This window comes from Crinia signifera, chromosome 9, assembly GCF_055691185.1.
Source record: "Crinia signifera chromosome 9, ASM5569118v1, whole genome shotgun sequence".
In the NCBI taxonomy this organism is placed as follows: Eukaryota; Metazoa; Chordata; class Amphibia; order Anura; family Myobatrachidae; genus Crinia; species Crinia signifera.
The window spans coordinates 29,531,974-29,555,169 of record NC_139225.1 but is presented as its reverse complement, the minus strand read 5'-3'; the positions used below and the strand labels follow the sequence as shown (position 1 = coordinate 29,555,169).

General features: G+C 49.2%; 1 protein-coding gene across 1 annotated transcript in view; it reads right to left on the bottom strand.

Moving 5' to 3' along the window:
• Positions 1 to 23,196, bottom strand: part of LOC146035306 (histo-blood group ABO system transferase-like) — a 65,106-nt gene that overhangs the window by 22,427 nt on the left and 19,483 nt on the right. The window contains exons 2-3 of the mRNA XM_083158664.1: positions 4,893 to 4,971; positions 31 to 87 (exon numbers count right to left, since the gene is read on the bottom strand). Coding sequence (XP_083014790.1) covers positions 31 to 87; positions 4,893 to 4,971 — 136 coding nt within the window. The remainder of the gene's footprint in view (positions 1 to 30; positions 88 to 4,892; positions 4,972 to 23,196) is intronic.

Sequence of the window (23,196 nt, the reverse complement as noted above, 5' to 3'; positions counted from 1 at the left end):
GGAACATTAATACACAGTATAGGTACTCACTCACGCTTGCAGGGAAGGAAAGTAATAGTATTCCATTTTTCGTAGTCAATGCTGTACCTAAATAATGGTACAAAAAGTTTACAACAACTCTATAAAACTGTTTTATAAAGAAAATTATGTTTGTAAAGAAAGCAAAACAAATCAAGTAAATTTGTGCATGATTCAGACCTGTTGGCTAGGCTGCATATCATAGCTGCCTACCCTCCTGCATTCTGCAGGAGACTCCCTGAAATAGCAGCAATCTCCCTCTCTCCCTCATTAGTCCAGCAATCTCCCTCATTTCACCTAGCCCACATTACACTGTTACATTTTTGGGGAAAAAAGGAATGAGTGATAAATACATTTACATTGAATCATCAGCACCATTTCCCAGCACTTTACCAAGCATAGTAGCTCTTACTAACTGCTTTGGGGCTCATCTACATTAGGATATAAGTCATTTTACAAGATTCCTCTCAGATGTAGCAGTACACACCCACGCTGCTAGGTGCCACATTTTCAATCTATTTTCACAATCTCTCCATATATGGAACTAGACACACCCTTTGGGTGGAGCATGACACGCCCCCTTAATGGGACGCTGTGCTAAATTCTACGACCAACTATAATCTCCATTAAACTAGTTTTCAAAAGTAGGCAAGTATGCTGCATATACTTGCAGTCTAGCGAACAGGTAAGCTCCATCCTGTGCTGAAAGTGGTCCTGGCGAGGTGCTGGAACTCACTTCCTTCGCCCCCCCCACCCATGTCCATGTCACAGCCAGGGTTGGTGCTAGGGTGATCATGGCCCTCTGTAAGCTTTATCCTGTCCCATATACCCATGAAAACAATAATAGCACCCCTAATTCCAATTATGCCCCACAGTGCAGAACAACTCAACACCACACAAAAACGGGACAGTGTGCGCCTAAGGCGTGCAGAAAAGCTTTAGGGGGGGGGGGGGGGGGGGGCATTGTGGTACAGGGGATTATACAAACCGCAATGGCAATTACACATTATGCCACACACCGTAATGCCCATTACACAATATGCCAGACAACGTAGTGCCTATTACACATTATTCCACACACCGTAAGGCCCATTACATATTATGCAACATAAGTGCCGCTTGCCTACATGCTCAGTGCCAGAGGTTTCTTGCTTGATGCCAGGGGTAACATGCCCAGTGTCAGGGGTGACATGCCCAGTGCCAGGGGTTACATGCACAGTAATAGTATGTTGTGCAAGGCTCTGTTTATATGCCCCCCCCCCCACAGTGTCAGGGGGAGAAAGAAGAAGGCATAGTGATGGGGAGAAAGAGAGGGAGGAACAGCAATGGTGTCACGCTCGGGAGGTTTTGTGGATCCGGTACTGGCACGGGAGCTTCTGGGCGGTCTGGACCTCTGTATAACAAACGTGCTGGACGAAGGATCGGCTGTTGCATGAATGGGTTCCTTTATTGGTAGCACTGCGACAGTGGTAGATAGTTTACCCGTGGGGGTGTCAGCGTCGCCGATGCAATGGTAGGCACTCTGGCGAAGGGTAATACTGGAAGGCAGAGGCTCAGGGAACCACCAGGAAATACAGAATAAGGCAGGCTGGAATATACTGGCAGGCAGGATTGTAACCGAAGTTAGCAGGTGAGACGGTAGTCAGGCTGGAGTCTAATAGCTTTGCAGGATGACTGGAGCACAGAGAACTGTTAGCCACAGTACTAGACTGTGGATACGTTGCACTGGCAACTGCCTGCACCAGGCCTGCCTCCTAAATACCCCTTAGGGTGGTTCCCACTCAATTGGGATGTCCAGAATAGGAGTAAGGGCAAAACGGGCTGTTTGCCCACAACCAAGATGGCCGCTGAGGGAGTATGGCGCTCACAGCATTATACTTGCCTCCAGAGTCTGTCTGCACGCCGGGAGCATAGGTGCCAATTTATGTTTTTGCTGGTGGGTGCTCAAGCCAAAAATAGTGGCTTCACAGGGAAGGGGTGTGGCCACAAAATAATACCAATTTATATTACTTAGCACAGTTGTCTCCAATATTCAAATTACTGCCCCAACAGTGCAGGTACTCCGTGGACAGCATACACTCTTCCCGGCATACTGTTTCCCAGGTGGCGGGTCCGGCAATGTGGGTGCTGCAGCTGCAAATTAGCACGTTAATATGGCGGCCCAGCAGCGGGACTCGGGCCCGTGGGTGCTCAACAATTTCCGTGGGTGCTCGGGCCCTTGAGCACCCACAGAATCGGCACCTATGGCCGGGAGGACACCTGGCCACACAGGACCAGCGCCATCAGCCTGCCCCACCACCAGTGGAGCCCCTCCAGAGCACCCTCACAGGTATGCTCTGTTGGGCCAGCGTCCCCCTGCAGCGGGCCATGACAAACAGCAAGAGAGGGTGAGAGCGATGGGGAGAGATAAAGATAAAGGGGATGAAAACGGCAGGCAGATTTGAGTAAAAAAAAAGTGTTTGCTTTAATATCAATGCGGCAGCAGCATGGATGGGATTCCAGCACTCAGTGTTAGAGACCCCATCCACTGACTGCTGTCCTGTGGTGTGGTCAATGGACGGGGCCTCTAAAGCTGAGCGCTGAAGTCACGTCTGTGCTGCTGCTGCACTAACTTTTCAAATTACCGGCACTTCCAACTACTGCTCCAGGCTTCCTCTCCTCCTGCTCTCCTGCCCCACTCCTCTCACCCGCACATCTTCTGGCTGGGGGGGGGGGATGCAGCGCAGCCACTGGCTGTTATTTTCCTTGGCTACAGTGAGCGAGCAGCGGCGGGAGGGGGATGCGTCGCAGCGACACCGGACGCTCGATAATTCTTTACCGGAACAAGTGGCGGGGTGTTTCTAGAGGGGCAGCCACCGGACAGCTCATACTTCCTTATGGGAGGGGGTTGCGGCTGCAAGGGCTCCGGACATGACATTCAGTGTCCAGAGGAGCTCCGCCCAACTTATTTAACCCCTGGCACGTCTAAATTTAACACTACCCTGGACAGAGATGGCTGTAAAGGGGGCGAATGCTGACATCAGCCATCCTCCCCTGCGTTCCCAGGGAAATACCCAGTGCTTTTATGGGGTTTTTATGAACATCACATCTCCTTCTTCTCTGAGATCACATATACATGATACCACCAGCTACATTCAGTTGATAGAAGGATTGGAATGGAAGCCTGAACACTTGTTTGTGATGTGTGATGTTCAGGCACTTTAGAACAACATCCCCCATAAGAAGAGTGTGGAGGCAGTCTCTGATCACCTGGTGGGAGATGTATGGGTCTCAGAGGAAAAGCAGGAATTTTTATTGGCCTCAATTATGTTTTCCTCACTCACAAACACTTTTTATTTGATCACTGTCACGATGTGCAGGTCCTCGGTACCGCAATGGGGACCAGGTTCGTGCCTAGCTTCACACATTTATATATGGGGAACTTCGAGTAACATTACATCTTGGAAGGATGCTATGCGTCGTACCTGGTCCTCTATACTCACTATATTGATGACCTGTATTTTGTTTGGCACAGTGACAATTCTTCAGTAACAGATTTTGGTACTTATTTAAACACCAACATGTATGGGTTATCCTTCACCAGCACTCACCATCTGTCACAAACTCATTTTTTAGATATAACGGTGGAGGTGGTAGAGGATATAGTCACAGTGTCTCCAGTTAATGTCTGCAGCTTTTTCCCCTCTTCAAGTAACCCCCCAAAAAGCTGGCGTAGCAATGTACCGAAAAGCCAGCCACAGTATCTTGAAGAAACTGTATTTCAACAAATCAATTTAAAGAACAAGTGGTAACTCAGTATCGTGAAGAAAAACTATAAGTTGCTTGGCACTGATCTCGTCCTTAGGAACAATTTAGAAACTGAACCAACAATAATTTTTATGAAGGCTCACTACCTTAAAAACATTCTGGCACCCTGCTTCTTCAAGGGAGTTCCCTATAAAAATAAAGATTTAGAATGAAGAACACTAATAGGTCCCAAAGTAGTAGGGTTCTTTAGATTTCCGAACGGCAGGGAGGGAGCACCTCCCAATTGGACTGCCTTGGTGAATGGCAGATCAGACTTCCAATAGGAAGTCACTGCCAGTCATAGTGAAGCCAGAGCAGTCTCACAGGGGGTTGGGATCATTTGGTCTATAGCATGTTGGTCAACAAGCATTAGGTTGACAACATTAGGTCGACATGTGGAAATGTCTAAATGGTCCTAGGTCGACATGGGTCTAGGTCGACAGGTCATTAGGTTTACACAAGCATTAGGTCGACATGGTCTAGGTTGACAGTCAAAAGGTCGACATGGGGTTTTCACTGTTTTTTTACAGAATGTCGACACAGTCAACATGGACACAGTTTGAAGTGCACTGCATCCCTTTGCATGGCTCGCTGCGCTCGCGATGCATCAGGCACACTATTTTATTCTCACACCACGCCCTAGTGGATTGTAGGGCATGAAATACCGCCTGTTGGCACATGTCGGCTCAAAACACAGTGAAAAACCCCATGTCAACCTTTTGACTGTGGACCTAGACCATGTCGACATAATGATTGTGTCGACCTAATGACCTGTCGACCTAAAGCCATGTTGACCTTGACCCATATCGACCTAGAACCATGTTGACCTAATGGTGTCGACCCAATGCTTGTCGACCAACATGCTGTAGACCAAATGACCATATCTCCTGGCACGTTAGACCCCTGCCAAGGTACGGGCTAACATCCACTACCCACTCATGAGTCGCAGCAGCAGGTAAGCGCAGTTTATTGGTGTTAATCATTTTTACCGAGTATCTCGCCAGGAAGACGGCCAGGAATGTTTGGGAACCACTGGCATAATTTTCCTCATTATAAATGCAAGGCAGTAGCATGCTGCTGGTACTTACCAAGTCATCGAGAAGAGAAATATACCACTAATCCCAATTAGTGCAGAAATGAATGGTCTTCTTGTACAAATTGTTCTGCCTGTAACATGAAAAGTTAAAATTAAAATGAATATAGAATACGTCCTATACGGGAGATTAAGGGCGAGATTCTCTATTACAGAAATGCGGTAAAAACCCCGTTATCGGGGTTTTTACCGCATTTCTGTACTCTCTAACCTCCCTCCGCAGTGTCACCGCTGCGGAGGGAATCGCCAGCAAAAGCTGGCGGTTCCCTGCAGAAGCCTATGGGCTTCTTACCGCAGCGGTGTGTGAGGGATCCGTCGCGGATCCCTCCCAGCATGCCCTGCGGCCGGCGCGTCAGTCTGCGCATGCATTGACCCGGAAGTCCAGCAACGGCGCTGCATCGCAAGGGACAGCTCTTACCGCAAGAGCTGTCCCTTGCGTTAATGACCGCATATTTTAGAGAATATGCGGTCATTAGAAATGCGATGCCCGGCGAAGAGGGCTGCGGATTTTAGAGAATCCCGCCCTAAATCCTAATTTGACAACTGTCGAACTGCAAAATTCAGATATGATTTTATTAGAGAGGAGCAGGCTCTGTTCTCAGACACCTAATCCCACCTGAACTTCTGCAATATGAGTGGATCTGGACTGAGATTTGGACCGAAAGTACCGAAAGTGAGGCAAAATCTAATTTTCCTGCTGTCGGATCTAGGAACTCACAGTTTTGGGAATGGGGTCTAAAATTCCTTTGAAATCAATGCATACAGTACCTCCCAACTGCCTTGATTTTCACAGAGCAGTCACGATTTTGTTTTTGCTACACCCGAGGGCAGCAGTCCCCCTTGTCCGTCACTGCTCTGCTTGAACAGGGGGCATCGAACAACCGTTGAGGGTTCAGTAGCAAATCATTTTGTGGGAATGGTCCAGACAATTCAGAGTGTCTTGTCCACTCTGGGGGGGGGGGGGGGGGGGGCTGCGGTGGATGCATAAAGGTCACACGCAGCTGCTATGACCTGAAACAGTGCTTCGCTGTACAGGCATATCGATTGGCGGGACCCGATGTCCGGGGCAGCCTTGTGCTGGGCTGGGTGGCCTCCAGCATCCTGCCTCCTGGGATTGTAGTTTTGAAAATCCTCACAAAGCTACAACCCATGCAGAATTAGGCCCATTCTAAAATCCAAGGAGATTATAAATCGGAGCCAAGTGGGTGAAACCAATGTTTGCAGCTACCTTACTGACATAGGCGAATCTAGAAATGTGGTAATGGGTGGTCCCAGATTCAACTATTAACACAGAATGGACCTGCACATGGCAAAGCTGTGGGCACACCAAAAGGGAGGGTGGCCTTTTTGGAAGGGGCATTTTTTCACTACTGTGATGGCATGCCCAGCGCTTGGTGAGCTGCTGACCATGCCCATGGATTAATTTATTGTTATTGCTTTGAACAAATAATACGGCACTCCATCCACGGATACGGCACTCCATCCACGGATACGGCACTCCATCCACGGATACGGCACTCCATCCACTTAAAAACGTAGCTTGGTAATTGTTAGAATTGTTTATTAAACTCCGATTATAAATGGATGGAGTGTCGTATTCAAATACTGTACCCTATATATATGTAGAGATAAGATTGCACTCCATCCAGCAAAAAGCATCTCCTAGGGTGTCATCCAGAACCACAGTCCAAGTATATAGAAAAAAAGGACGCACTCTCCAGTGTTTTAAGTGCAATTAAAAATCAGCCGTGTATTCAAAATATACAAAGAGAGTAAATATCAAGGTACAGTACTCAACATTTCCGTCCACTTGGGACCTTCATCAGGAGGCAGGGGCGGATTGGCCATTAAAGTTACCGGGAATTTTCCCGGGAGGCCGGCCGATAGTGAGGCCGACAGCTACTGGTGACACTGTGACATGTGACTGAAGGGGCCGGCCACAGCGGAGTTATGGGTAATAGCACCAGTGGCCGTGCCCGGAAGTGGTCCCCATCTCCAGCTTTGTGCGTGTAGGGGGCTTCCTGCTTCTTCATTTTTACAGAGGAGGCCAGCCGCAGCGATCACCAGCAACTCAGGTGGTGCAGCTGCGGCTGGGAAGACAACGGGGGAGCCAGTCAGTGAGCGTACTGAGCAGAGAACACATCCTCTCTCCCTCTCTCCCCCGCGCTGCTGCTGCTGCTTTCAGTGGCTGCTGCCTGTCACACTACAGGCAGCAGCGCCAGCAGAATGAAGCCCTTCCCAGCTCCCATGTCCCAACCCCCCTCTAACTTCTGTACAGCAGTGACTGTCACCAGAGACTGGACAGGGGGCGGAGCTACAAGGATCGGATGGGCGGAGCCACACGGGGCAAGGGGGCGGAGCTACACTGGAGAACAGCAGGGCTGATGAAAGGAGAAGATGAGCTGCCACAGATTTTAAGGTAAAAAAAAAAAGTGTATGAGAGCGAGTAATACTGTCAGCAAACTGTGTCCAGATGGAGCCATCCTCATTGTACCTGTCCCTGGCGCAGCAATCAGCGAGAGTGCGCTGGGGATTCTGGTATCTGTGCGTCTCCAATGCTTGCCCCCCCCCATACTACCGGCAGCAGATGTGGGCGTTACATATAGGCAGCGATACTACTACCGGCAGCGGATGTGGGCGTTACATATAGGCAGCGATACTACTGTCGGCAGCTGGTCTGGGTGTTACATATAGGCAGCGATACTACTTTCGGCAGCTGGTGTGGTCGTTACATATAGGCAGCGCTACTACTGTCGGCAGCTGGCGTGGGTGTTACATATAGGCAGCGCTTCTACTGTCGGCAGCTGGTGTGTGCGTTAAATATAGGCAGCGATACTACTGTCAGCAGCTGGTGTGGGCGTTACATATAGGCAGCGATACTACTGTCGGAAACTGGTGTGGGCGTTACATGTAGGCAGTGCTACTGTCGGCAGCTGGTGTGGGCGTTACATATAGGCAGCGATACTACTTTCAGCAGCTGGTGTGAGCGTTACATATAGGCAGCGCTACTACTGACAGCAACTGCTGTGGGCATTACATATAGGCAGCGCTACTACTGTCGGCAGCTAGTGTAGGCATTACATATGGGCAGCGCGACTACTGTCGGCAGCTGGTGTGGGCATTACATATAGGCAGCGATACTACTGTCGGCAGCTGGTGTGGGCATTACATATAGGCACCGATACTACTGTCGGCAGCTGGTGTGGGCGTTACATATAGGCAGCGCTACTACTGTCAGCAACTGGTGTGGGCGTTACATATAGGCAGCAATACTACTGTCGGCAGCTGGTGTGGGCGTTACATATAGGCAGTGCTACTACTGTCGGCAGCTGGTGTGGGCGTTACATATAGGCAGCGATATTACTGTCGGCAGCTGGTGTAGGCGTTACATATAGGCAGCGATACTACTGTCGGCAGCTGTTGTGGGCGTTACATATAGGCAGCCATGCTACTGTCGGCAGCTGGTGTGGGCTTTACATATAGGCAGCGATACTACTGTCGGCAGCTGGTGTGGGTGTTACATATAGGCAGCAATACTACTGTCGGCAGCGGATGTGGGCGTTACATATAGGCAGCGATGCTACTGTCGGCAGCTGGTATGGGCTTTACATATAGGCAGCGATACTACTGTCGGCAGCTGGCGTGGGCGCTACATATAGGCAGCGATACTACTGTCGGCAGCTGGTGTAGGCATTACATATAGGCAGCAATACTACTGTCAGCAGCTGTTGTGTGCGCGTTACATATAGGCAACAGTACTACTGTCAGCAGCTGGTGTGGGCGTTACATACAGGCAGCGATACTACTGTCAGCAACTGGTGTGGGTGTTATGTATAGGCAGTGCTACTACTGTCTGCAACTGATGTGGGCATTACATATAGGCAGCGCTACTACTGTCAGCAACTGGTGTGGGCATTATGTATAGGCAGCACTACTACTGTCAGCAGCTGGTGTGGGCGTTTTACATATAGGCAGCAATACTACTGTCAGAAGCTGGTGTGGGCGTTACATATAGGCAGCGATACTACTGTCGGCAGCTGGTGTGGGTGTTACATATAGGCAGCGCTACTACTGTCAGCAACTGGTGTGGGCGTTACATAAAGGCAGTGCTACTGCTGTCGGCAACTGGTGTGGGCGTTACATATACTGTAGGCAGCTACTACTGTCGGCAACTGGTGTGGGCATTAGTTAAAATCAGCGCTATTACTGTTGGCAACTGGTGTAGGCATTAGGTATAAGCATCGCTACTACTGTCGGCAACTGGTGTGGGCATTAGTTAAAATCAGCGCTATTACTGTCGGCTACTGGTGTGGGCATTAGCTAAAAGCAGCGATATTACTGTCGGCAACGGGTGTGGGCATTAGGTAAAAGCATCGCTACTACTGTCGGCAACGGGTGTAGGCATTAGGTATAAGCAGGGCTACTATTATCAGCAACTGGTGTGGTTGTTATGTATAGGCAGCACTACTACTGTCGGCAACTGGTGTGGGCATTATGTATAGGCAGCACTACTACTGTCGGCAACTGGTGTGGGCATTATGTATAGGCAGCGATACTACTGTCGGCAACTGGTGTGGGCATTATGTATAGGCAGCACTACTACTGTCGGCAACTGGTGTGGGCGTTACATACAGGCAGCGATACTACTGTCGGCAACTGGTGTGGGCATTATGTATAGGCAGCACTACTATTGTCGGCAACTGGTGTGGGCGTTACATACAGGCAGCGATACTACTGTCGGCAGCTGGTGTGGGCGTCACATATAGGCAGCGATACTACTGTCGGCAGCTGGCGTGGGCACTACATATAGGCAGCGATACTACTGTCGGCAGCTGGTGTAGGCACTACATATAGGCAGCAATACTACTGTCAGCAGCTGTTGTGTGCGCGTTACATATAGGCAACAATACTACTGTCAGCAGCTGGTGTGGGCGTTACATACAGGCAGCGATACTGTCGGCAGCTGGTGTGGGCGTTACATATAGGCAGCGATACTACTGTCAGCAACTGGTGTGGGTGTTATGTATAGGCAGTGCTACTACTGTCTGCAACTGATGTGGGCATTACATATAGGCAGCGCTACTACTGTCAGCAACTGGTGTGGGCATTATGTATAGGCAGCACTACTACTGTCAGCAGCTGGTGTGGGCGTTTTACATATAGGCAGCAATACTACTGTCAGAAGCTGGTGTGGGCGTTACATATAGGCAGCGATACTACTGTCGGCAGCTGGTGTGGGTGTTACATATAGGCAGCGCTACTACTGTCAGCAACTGGTGTGGGCGTTACATATAGGCAGTGCTACTGCTGTCGGCAACTGGTGTGGGCGTTACATATACTGTAGGCAGCTACTACTGTCGGCAACTGGTGTGGGCATTAGTTAAAATCAGCGCTATTACTGTTGGCAACTGGTGTAGGCATTAGGTATAAGCATCGCTACTACTGTCGGCAACTGGTGTGGGCATTAGTTAAAATCAGCGCTATTACTGTCGGCTACTGGTGTGGGCATTAGCTAAAAGCAGCGATATTACTGTCGGCAACGGGTGTGGGCATTAGGTAAAAGCATCGCTACTACTGTCGGCAACGGGTGTAGGCATTAGGTATAAGCAGGGCTACTATTATCAGCAACTGGTGTGGTTGTTATGTATAGGCAGCACTACTACTGTCGGCAACTGGTGTGGGCATTATGTATAGGCAGCACTACTACTGTCGGCAACTGGTGTGGGCATTATGTATAGGCAGCGATACTACTGTCGGCAACTGGTGTGGGCATTATGTATAGGCAGCACTACTGTCGGCAACTGGTGTGGGCGTTACATACAGGCAGCGATACTACTGTCGGCAACTGGTGTGGGCATTATGTATAGGCAGCACTACTACTGTCGGCAACTGGTGTGGGCGTTACATACAGGCAGCGATACTACTGTCGGCAGCTGGTGTGGGCGTCACATATAGGCAGCGATACTACTGTCAGCAACTGGTGTGGTTGTTATGTATAGGCAGCACTACTACTGTCGGCAACTGGTGTGGGCATTACATATAGGCAGCGCTACTACTGTTGGCAGCTGGTGTGGGCATTACGCATCGCTACTACTGTCGGCAACTGGTGTGGGCATTAGTTATAAGCAACGTTACTACTGTCAGCAATTGGCGTGGGCATTAGGTATAAGAAGCGCTACTACTGTTGGCATCTGGTGTGGGCATTACGCATCACTACTACTGTCGGCAACTGGTGTTGGTGTTAGGCATCACTACTACTGTCAGCAACTGGTGTGCACATTAGTTTAAATCAGCGCTACTACTGTCGGGCACTGGTGTGGGCATTAGCTAAATGCAGCGCTATTACTGTTGGAAACTGGTGTGGGCATACAGTAAAAGCAGTGCTACTACTGTCTGCAACTGGTGTGGTTGTTATGTATAGGCAGCACTACTACTGTCGGCAGTTGGTGTGGGCATTATGTATAGGCAGCACTACTACTGTCGGCAACTGGTGTGTGTGTTACGTATAATCAGTGCCAAGACTTTTGGTAACTGGTGCGGACAATATGTATAGTCAGCGATACTACAGAGGGCACAGTGGGCGTTTATGTTATGCAAAGCTACTACTGTGGACATTTTGGGGGAAATTTACTAAGATGTGAGTTGTATTTCACATGGGATGTTGCTATGGGCAACCAATAAGAAACTACTTCTCATTATTTTAGCACCTTCTAGAAGATAAAAGATAGCATCTGATTGGTTGCCCATAGCAACATCCCATGTGAAATACAACTCACATCTTAGTAAATTTCCCCCTTTGTGTATGGGCACTACTATGAAGTGTAATGTGAATAAAAGGCACTAGTGTCATATGAGCATAAAAGTGTGCAGCATATTGTGTGAGGGGAATTACAGCGTGTGGCATAATGTGTAAGCGCATCACAATGTGTGGCATAGGCAGTACTGTGTGGCATTACCACGTGAGCCATAATGTGTAATGGCATTATGGTGTTATTGGTACTGTTATGTTGCCATGCCACTTCCCCATGAAGCCACACCCCTATTTTTTGGCGTGCCCCAGTTCATGGGGCAGTCACAAATTAACTTTCTGGCACAGGGCACCAAAATGTCTAGTTATGGCACTGGTGCTGTATAATGTGAATAAGATGGTTTACTGTGTGACGTAAGTTGAAATGAGTGGCCTTGCCCCATCCACATCGTTTTTTTGTGTGCGCGGTCCCTTTGTAAATTAGGAGAGGGCGCAAATGTAAAGTTTGCAGGAGGGCACCGAAGACCCTAGCACCGGCCCTGACCACAAATGGTTTTTCTAATGCATTTCATCACACAATCGTAGCCCCGTGCTGCCCCCCTCTCCACGCAGCATTTTACTGCGATTCGATGACCTGTGGGGTGATAGCAAAGCCGACATATTCAATTGTAATTTAATTTGGCTCCCCCTCCCCACAGGCCCGATAATCGCGGTAAAACGTCATGGAGGGGACGAATTATGTAAGAAGTCTAGTTACAACACTGAGCAACCACAAATTCTGCTGTTGCTGTGCTGCTTTTCAGGCTCTGAGTCCCAATATTTACAGTAAGTGCAAGTGTGTGTGAGGCAGCAATACAGCAGTTGTATTTACATATGGCGCCATTTTCATTCAGCCCAACAATGCGCCAAGATGGGGACACGCTAGCGTCTCAAACACTTGCGTGTCCCATTGCTGCGAATGTGGTGCACAAGTATCACGCACGCACGTCCCAATCTCAGCTAATGGTGCGTCGAGATGGGCAGACATGCCGCATTGTTGGGTTGAATGAAAACTGCTCCAACTGTAATTAAAATAAATAAGTATATATAGTGGGCCCCTACCTTTGTTTTAATACAGTATGTCACATATACTACAGCATTTTGAGGTGTATAACCGCTTTATTAAGGTGTTGTTTTCACTGAGGGCACCGGGGCAGTAGTGTTGTGTCAGTGAAGTGCTGGACTACTTTCTAACATATATGTGTCCACGCCACCATGTATTACCTTTAGTAAAGTTGTGGCAAGCGAAGGTGATCTAGTCAGATCGCTTAGAAAAGGGTCTGAAATTGCCCCATTAAGGCTTTAGGAGGGGAGCTCATGAACATGTTCCCCCTCCCTGAGAGGTGCTCTCCCTCCTCCCATTGTTCAGAATTATACATGGGCTGAAAACTTCATATACATATTTATTAAGTATATGTATTCAAAGTAATCAGCCCTGTTTCCTGCAGTGTCCTCAGCTGAATTGTTTAGGCGGCGCAACACCTGTAACTAGGTGGAAACACGTGCATCTTTCAGCTTCAAGTTCGGCAGCAATACTGATGTAGTAACCCTGCCTACTGTTATGATGGCCATGCCCATTTTGATTTGGTGCCGCCCACATGAGGCCACTTCCAGAAATTTTCCAGGGCCACTTTTGGTCCCCAATCCGCCCCTGTCAGGAGGTAAGCAACTGATAGAGCAATCCAAAAGAGGGCACAGCTCAGACCACACAGCAGGTTCCTACAGCTGTACCCAGAGCACCCCACTGTCGGTGGCCATGGTTGCCAGGATAGTTCTTTTACAGTGGATATCTAACCAATCACCATTGCTGAGCACTGTCACCCAAGAACTCCTCTCCATCCTCTATTTTAACGGACGCCTACAGTAGCTACAGTATATCGGACATAGAAAATGGAGTTAAAACATTTTACAAACGTTGGGGCCTTTATTTAGAATACATTCCAAAATCACAATCAGAAGATAAAATGCGAGACTTTGAAAATACAACCTGGTCCTTATTAAGAGCTATACTCTATACATGGGTCTTCAACCTGTGGCCCTCCAGATGTTGTGAAACTACATGTCCCAGCATGCATTGCCACATTTTTTCCTATAAGGGCATGCCAAAACTGTCAGGGCATGCTGGGACATGTAGTTCCACAACATCTGGAGGGCCACAGGTTGAAGACTTGTGCTATCTTAACCACAATTAATTAGTAGCCATACCGAAATTATAGTGTCCAAGAGACCCCTATGCTTTTTGGCCCCCCCCCCCCCCCATATTTTTGGAACCAGGCCCGGCTCAATGAGCCCGGGGCTGGTTATGCGCAGGAGGGGAGACCTCACACCATTTTTCTTGAGGGTTTTTAACACAAAATCACACATTTCTTCAAATTCACACACTGTCATGACTAAAAATTGCACATTTTCTCATTAAATATGAGCATTCCAGAAAAAATAAATGCATTTTTAAAAAGTGTGATAATGTGCGGTTTTGGAAAGTGACTAAAAATCACATCCCATTAAGGGGAAAATTTACTAAGGCATCATCCTTGGCAGGCACTCGCCAGATCCCTTGCACTGGCGAGCGCCGGCGATAGAGACTGGGACGCGCGTGCGTCTCACACGCACGTGCGTCCCAGTATCACGGCGGCTGGGCAGCGTCTTCCTGCCCGTCTCCGCTTCAGTGAGACGCTGCCCAGTTCGAGGGGGGGGGGGTCGGTGAAGCGAGGGGGACCAGCGGGGGAGGCAGCAGGGACCGGCGGCAGGCTCCGTTTGCAAAGGGGCATGCAAGCATCTCGTGCGCGCACGCCCCTGACGGGGGCAGGCGATTCTATCGCCGGCACCTGCAAAGATGGAGCTCGCTCCATCTGTACATAGTGTTGTGTTTTTTTGTCGTATTCGTAATCTTTAAATTTACTAAGTTAAAAAAAATGTAGATTCGTATAAGGCGTATTGTCATAGTGAGGTCGTATTCGTATTTTAAAATACGAATAGGAATGTCTACGAATTACTACACCATCGATAGAAAATGCATGATTTTAACATTGGCCAACCGTATTTTCAGCATTTACTAACAAGTCGTATTCGTAAAACGACAATATATGAATAGTAAATACCTATGAATCATGACCCATATGCGAAAAAAAATACACCTTCTATCAGTCTATCAGTGTGGGCTTTCAGACAGCTGATGTCCTGTCAGTGGCAACAAAGAAGATGCCGCCGTCATGAAACTGAGCATGATCAGCAGCTACAGCAGGTATCCCAGAGGCTGTGTAGGCCTCGTTTATTTAGAGAGCCTTTATGCTTAGACGCATTGCCGGATGATGTGGTTATACAGATGTTCCGGCTTAATCGTACCAACATTCTCCGTCTCTATGGCCTCATTAGACTGGAGCTAGATCCTGTGACAGGACGCTCATGCGCTGTCTCAGGCCTGCACAAAATGCTGGCTGTGTTGTACATTCTGGCGTCCGCATTGCACACATGCCAAATGTGTTTGGTGCAATTGACTGCACCCACATTCCGCTGAGACCACCTCGGGAGACTGCCCGTTCCTAGAAGATGCAAGTTTATAAATTAACATGTTTGCACAAAACAAAGCATATATGTCCAAATGTGTGTCTTTTAACAATCATGTATTGAGTTGTTTTATTTTATGTCCCTTTACTTATTTTCAGGTGATAAGGGTTTCCCCTGTTTATCCTGGCTCCTGACTCCACTGTCTGCCCCCATTTCTGATGCAGATCACAATTTTCAGCGTGCGCATAAGGCCACCAGATGTGTGATAGAAAGATGCTTTGGCATATTACAATCTTGCTTTCGGTGCCTAGATAAGTCTGGTGGCTTGTTGTTGTACAGCCCCCAAAAGGTGTGGAACATTGTGATGGCTCGCTGTTTTCTTCACAACCTCTGTCTGGATCAACATCTGAGGATGGAGAAGACAGTGAGGCTGCATTGGGGAATGAAACATCAGGCGATAGATGGAGTTCGGCGTCTGGGCGGCGGATTCGCAATGAGCTCATACAGGCACCCTTTAGTGGTGAGTAACTATGGCATATGGGCAACATTTACACCATGCTATAGGTACATGGCAGCGCTAAATGTAAATGTCCCTCCCACACTTACACAGTGCCTTCAGATGTCTACCATTATGAGATTTAGGAATAAGCTTGTTATAGATTAAGTGAAATATCAATTGAATCATTGTTCAAATGTATTTTTGATGCCTTTATGTAACTAACATATATTTTTTTCACTCACACCCACATACCAATACCTGTTATTGTGGTAAGTCCAGTGTCATTTCTATAAATCGCTTTCTGTAGGCTGATTGTGTGGGTATTCTACACACACATGTGGATGGGGCTTGTTTTCCTGGGTTGCCTGGTACCTGGATTTCACCTGATGTGCTGTATTTTGCCTGTAAGTATTGGTTACAAATAATGCTGTTATTTGGTCTGTGCAAATGCGGTTGTTATGTCTGGGTCACCCTCCCGGCCCCCCCCCGGAAAGGTGGCCAACCCTCCCGGATTTTGGGGTACCCCCGATCCCCCCTCTGATTTCGCCCCCCCCCCCCCCCCGATTGCCGGCGGAGAGGCACTCCATCTGACTGAGACGCTCGTGCAAGTTGGCGGGGACCCGCGGCGACCCTTGGCGACCATTGGCGAGGCGGCGGGGACCCAAGGGGAGCCCCGTTGTAAGGCGACGTGCGTGCATCTCGTGCGCGCGCGTCCCCTTACGGCGGCTGCCGGGGGATGGCGGATGGCGAAGCTTCCGCCATCCCCTGCAAAGATTAGACCCGCTCCGTCTGTATAATAGTGACAGATTAGCATTAGCATTATTTATTTGACTTTTTTTAGTACTACAGTAACAACCCATCATTTCCCTACGTCTATTACAGGGGTTCTCAAACTCGGTCCTCAGGACCCCACACAGTTTATATTTTCCAGGTCACCCGGCAGGTGCACAGGTGCACTCATGAACACATTTCAAAAGATCCACAGGTTGAGCTAATTATTTCACTTGCCATTCTGTGAGGAGACCTGCAAAACATGCACTGTGTGGGGTCCTGAGGACCGAGTTTGAGAACCTGTGGTCTATTAATATATGATGCATACTATATTCTTAACAACCCATATGTTACCTTTGCACCTCCAGCTGATGTAATACTACACATTGCAGCATGCCTTCCCATTATGACAACATTTAAAGTTTAAAAACAATGTAAACATATGTCCATTGTGGATGGCCACTGCAGTTATACTCTGGAAGCTCTGCCTAATTTTATCAATGAACACATGTTTTATATCAGTGGTCAGGGAACTCGGTCCTCATTACCCCACGCAGTGCATGTTTTGCAGGTCTCCTCACAGAATCACAAGTGAAATAATCAACTCCACCTGCGGACCTTATAAAATGTGTCTGTGAGTAATTAGTACACCTGTGAACATGCTGGGTTACCAGAAAAACATGCACCGTGTGGGGTAATGAGGACCGAGTTCCCTGACCACTGTTTCATATGATGGTTAATTAGTCATATTTCAGTTTAGTGCATACTTGCCTACCTGACCCTCTCCATGCTGGAGAAAATGCTCTGTTCCTGGACTTCCCTGGTAATGTATGATTGCCAGCACCTGTGGGGAGCTAGGTAAAGGTGTTTCACCACAGGTGCTGGCAATCATACATTACCTGGGAACAGAGGCGTAGCGACGGCGGAGCCAGTGGAGCACACGCTCCAGGCGCCGGAAGATAGCATGGCGCTGGAGCTGTGCCGGCACCGGTACCGCCAGCTCGTTTGCCCTTTCCCCCCTCCCCTGCCCGCTGTATCCGGGTCCGGGAGAGAGACTGATATGTAAAATTCACTTCTCACGCTGGACCGCTAGCCAATGGGCGCTTGCGGTCCAGCAGCCTATCAACTGGTGGCTGCTGGACCGCTAGCACCTGTGTCTCTCTCCCGGACACAGCGGGAAGCAGGGGACAGGACAGGACGCAGCACAGGAAGGGTGGAGGTGAGCGGCTGGCAATGTTGGTGTACTCCCTCCCTCCCTCCCTACTGCAACCGCAGCCACCCACCCTTCTGCAGTCACCCACCCACCCTCCTACCCACCCTCCTGCAGTCAAACCCACCCACCCTCCTGCAGTCAAACCCACCCTACTGCACCCACCCTACTGCAATACTGCACCCACCCTACTGCACCCACCCACCCTGCTGCACACTACTGCAGCCCACCCTGCTGCACACTACTGGACCCACCCTCCTGCACCCAACTTGCTGCACACTACTGCACCCACCCTGCTGCACCCACCCTCCCGCACCCTACTGCCATCACCCTCCCACCCTGCTGCACCCTACTGCCCCCACCCTGCTGCACCCTACTGCACCCACCCTGCTACACCCACCCACCCTGCTGCACACTACTGCAGCCCACCCTGCTGCACACTACTGGACCCACCCTCCTGCACCCAACTTGCTGCACACTACTGCACCCACCCTGCTGCACCCACCCTCCCGCACCCTACTGCCATCACCCTCCCACCCTGCTGCACCCTACTGCCCCCACCCTGCTGCACCCTACTGCACCCACCCTGCTACACCCACCCACCCTGCTGCACACTACCGCTCCCACCCTCCCTCCCTACTGCACACTACCGCTCCCACCCTCCCTCCCTACTGCACACTACCGCTCCCACCCTCACTCCCTGCTGCACACTACTGGCGGTGCATTGAATTGAAAATAGCGGCAGGGAGTGGGCCGCTGCACTTGGCAATGAGCAAATTCAGTCCCCCTTGGCATCGAGCATGAAGCCCCTTGGCATCGAGCATGAAGCCCCTTGGCATTGGGCATGTAGGTAAGTGGCACTTTTGTGTCAAATATGTAATGGGCATTATGGTGTGTTATATAGTATGTCATGGGCATTGTGGAGTGTTATATAGTATGTCATGGGCATTGCGGAGTGTTATATAGTATGTCGTGGGCATTGCGGAGTGTTATATAGTATGTCATGGGCATTGCGGAGTGTTATATAGTATGTCATGGGCATTGTGAAGTGTTATATAGTATGTCATGGGCATTGCGGAGTGTTATATAGTATGTCATGGGCATTACGGTGTGTTATATAGTATGTCATGGGCATTACGGTGTGTTATATAGTATGTTATGGGGATTACGGTGTTATATAGTATGTCATGGGCATTGCAGTGTTATATAGTATGTCATGGGCATCATGTGTGGGCTTATGTGTAATTGGAATTACAAAGTTCACTAAAATGAGCAATTGGCATTACGGTGTGTGGTATAATGTTGGTCCACTTTTCACTGTGCAGGAGCCTCACCTACTACAAATTGGGGGGGAGCGAAACATGCCCTTGCTCCGGGCGCCGTGGCACCTAGCTACACCACTGCCAGGGAAGCACAGGAACAGAGCATTTCCTCCCACATGGAGAGCGTCAAGTAGGCAAGTATGTTTAGTGCAGTGGTCAGGGAACTTGGTCCTCATTACCCCTCGCAGTCATACTTGCCTACCGGACCCTCTCCATGCGGGAGAAAATGCTCTGTTTATGGTCTTCCCTGGTAAAGTATGATTGGCATCACCTGTGGGGAGCTAGGTAAAGGTGTTTCACCACAGGTGCTGGCAATCATACATTACCAGGGAAGTCCAGGAACAGATCATTTTCTCCTGCATGGAGAGGGTCAGGTAGGCAAGTATGCTCGCAGTGCATGTTTTGCAGGTCTCCTCACAGAATCACAAGTGAAATAATTAACTCCACCTGCGCACCTTATAAAATGTGTCTGTGAGTAATTAGTACACCTGTGCACCTGCTGGGTTACCAGCAAAACATGCACTGTGTGGGGTAATGAGGACAGAGTTCCCTGACCACTGGTTTAGTGTGGTTGCCGATAGCAACATCTCCTGCAAAATGTTCAATTGTGCTTACCAGAAACACCCCACAGTCTTCCATTTGTTTACAAATAATAATGTTAATGGACACAAACTTATTGCTTGGTCAACCAGCACTTTGACACTCATGTTGAAACCATGCTGTGCTGCAGGGGCTATTGATGTGACATGGTTCATTTGCAATTTGATTTTGGGTAGAATTACAGTATGTGCACTTAAAACTGATGACTTAAATTATTGCAAAACTACAATAGTAATCTCATATTAGCACAAGGAGAACAGCACATGATGGACAAATGCAGGAGCATCTATCCCTCCTGCAATATACCATTCATGCCATGACCTAAAAAAGGGTCAAATAAACACACAGTTATATATAAATGTATGTGGTTTAAAATTTAACATTTCCGGGATTAACATTGTTATACACTATTATGGCAAATAAAAGTTTTTTACATGGAAACAATAACTACAGTCAATGGGAATAATGTTTAATGCAGTGCCAGGCAAATGGCTCAATCCTGGAGGATTAGCATGCTGTTTCGGGAGTATCCTATTAATGTTCCCTATTAATGTTATCCTATTAATGTTCACCAGCTACCTGTCTGACCACTCCATCCTTGATCCCCTTCAATCTGGCTTTCACCTACTTCATTCCACTGAGACTGCCCTAGTGAAAGTCACCAATGATCTGCTGTCAGCCAAATCCAAGGGTCACTTCTCCCTGCTTATCCTTTTGGACCTATGTGCTGCCTTTGACACTGTGGATCACCCTCTCCTCCTCCACACACTCCAAAACATTGGCCTCTCTGGCACGATCTTCAACTGGTTTTCCTCTTACCTCTTCAACCGTTCCTTCTCAGTCTCTGCCTCTGGCTCTACCTCACCACCTTCTATCCTTCCTGTCGGGGTCCCTCAGGGTTCCGTCCTTGGCTCCCTTCTGTTCTCCCTGTACACCTCCTCTCTGGGTGCACTCATTAACTCCTTTGGCTTCCAATATCACCTCTATGCGGATGACACCCAAATCTACCTCTCCTCTCCTGATCTGTCCCCCACTGTTTTCTCTCAAGTTTCCAACTGCCTCTCTGCCATCTCTACCTGGATGTCTGAGCGATTTCTGAAGCTGAATATGGACAATACCGAACTTATTATCTTTCCCCCACCCAGAGCTATGCCCCCTACTAATATCTCTATCACTGTTAACAACACCATCATCTCCCCCGTTCCCCAACTCCGCTGCCTGGGTGTCACTCTCGACTCCTCCTTCTCCTTTGCACCCCACATCCAAGCCCTGGCCCATTCTTGCCGGTTCCAGTTACGCAACATTGCTCGCATCTCTCACAGAGTGCAACTAAGCTGATCACCCACTCATTGGTCATCTCAGGGCTTGACTACTGTAATGCTCTCCTCACCGACCTCGCTCGATCCCAACTGGCTCCTCTCCAATCTGTCCTCAATGCTGCAGCCAGGCTTATCTTCCTCTCCCGCCGCTCTAATTCTGCCACTCCCCTTCAACAAAATCTGTAGTGGCTCCCATTCCCCTACAGAATCCTCTTCAAACACCTCACACTCACATACAGGGCCATCTCTAATTACATTGCTCCATATATCTGTAACCTCATCTCCATTCATACACCCTCCCGCCCTCTACGGTCGGCTGACGACTGTCGTCTCTCCTCCACCCTGATCGCTGCTTCCCATGCTAGAGTACAGGACTTTGCCCGTGCTGCACCCCTTCAGTGGAACGCACTCCTTCGCTTCATTAGACTCTCCCCGACCTTTCAAAGCTTCAAACGTGCACTGAAAACTCACCTATTTATCAAAGCATACCCTTCCACTGCATAAACTAGCTGGTTCTCCAACCCCTTGCCTGTTAACATCCTGTTATCTAACCACCACCCACTTGCTTGCACCTCTTGTAATCTGTCTGTCTTCCCCTCCTACTAGATTGTAAGCTCCTCCGAGCAGGGCCCTCTTCCCTCCTGTTGTCAAAGCCCACTTCTCTTCCCATTTCACTCACAGCTCTCCTATACTCCAACACTCAGTGACCATCTTTGTCTGCATACTCATCTCCATCATTGGCCTCAAGCTTCTAGTTGTATGTTGATTGAGTCCTCACTACTTATATCCAAGCTGTAATGTGTATTGATCTGTGGCGCTCTTTATTTGTACTGTATTCTTGTTATTCATTCAATGTTTTGCCAAGCTTTGTCTCCCTGTACTGTTCCTTTGTACGGCGCTGCGAAACACTTGTGGCGCCTTATAAATAAAATTATAATAATAATAATAATATAATAATGTTTGATTGCTGTCACCTAATTCACAGAGGTGGTTTCACAATAAGGGTGTATAGAACCTGATGATGACAAACATTAATTAGGAGGGAAGGTTAGTAGCAGATGAATGTGTATGTGCTGGAGAGTGAGATGTTGTGAGGTTATTATCTGGAACCTGGCCAGCATACAATAAACATAACGGTACTTGTTTAGTTTCACGGCGGCAGCCTCTCAGTCGCAGCAGCATCTGTGTACCCTTGCAGGGCTCGCTTCGCTTGCCAACGTGGATAGTGGGGGTATGAACTATTCACGTTGGCATGGAGTTGATTTTAGAAAGTTTGCCGAGCACCGAACCCGGAAGTAGCGGGCAGCCATGCTGCCGCCGTGAAACTAAACAAGAACCAACATAACTCCCAACATTGCCCACTCAAGGAGGAACAAAATGGTCTGATCCTGCACTTCCCTATTAATATATCATTACCATCACCTGTGCTGAAGAGTCAAGATCAGCAATTAAGCTGTTGTACACAGCTGATGGGAATCAGACATGAGATGGAAGTGATGGAGTGGAGCATTGTGTCCCTCCTGGAGCGGGCAATGTTGGGAGCTATGCAAAAAATAGCCCGCAGTTGCCTCCATTGAGGAGGCTCTGCCCCCACGCCTATCACCCGCTTATCACATAAGGGGCCTCATGCAGCCCTCGGCTGGGGCTGGGCATGTGTCCCCGGGGTCAGCCGTGCGACACCCCCTCCTACCCAGTAGGGATTACGCCGCGGTAAAGGCCCCTCCCGGGCCTGGGGTTGGGTACCACTACCCGTCCTTCCCACAAGGGGGACCGCTTGCATTGCTGGCGCCTACCCCTGCCTTGGGGGGGGGGGGAAGGTGCCTGCAACTGTTACTACCCCTACACATGGGGAACAGGGGTCCATGGGTTCCGCCGCACTACCCCAGGCCCCAGCAGGCTCTGGGTGGGATACCAGGGCCGTGGTCCCCACGTCGCTGACCCCCGGTGTGGTCCAGCTGGTTTCTACCCAGTCCACAGTGTCCGCCACTTTTGCCATACCCCTGCGGCCGTCCCTGGCCCCGGGATACGGCCAAGGGGACTGGTTCCACCCCAGCATGTCCGCCTGGCAGGCTTACGCCTCCCGGTGTCCATGACCCCGTCATTTACCCCGTCCCAGTTCCCCTGATTCCCCCCCCCCCCCTACTATGGTCCCCAGCCCACTTAGTCTTTCAACTCCCACCCCCTGCATTCCCGGGTTACCCCTTTTACGCCCCCCCCCCCCCCCCGGTCCTTGGCAGTAGAAAAATGTTTGGCAGCAGCCCCACACCTTCTGGCTTCCCCATGGGCC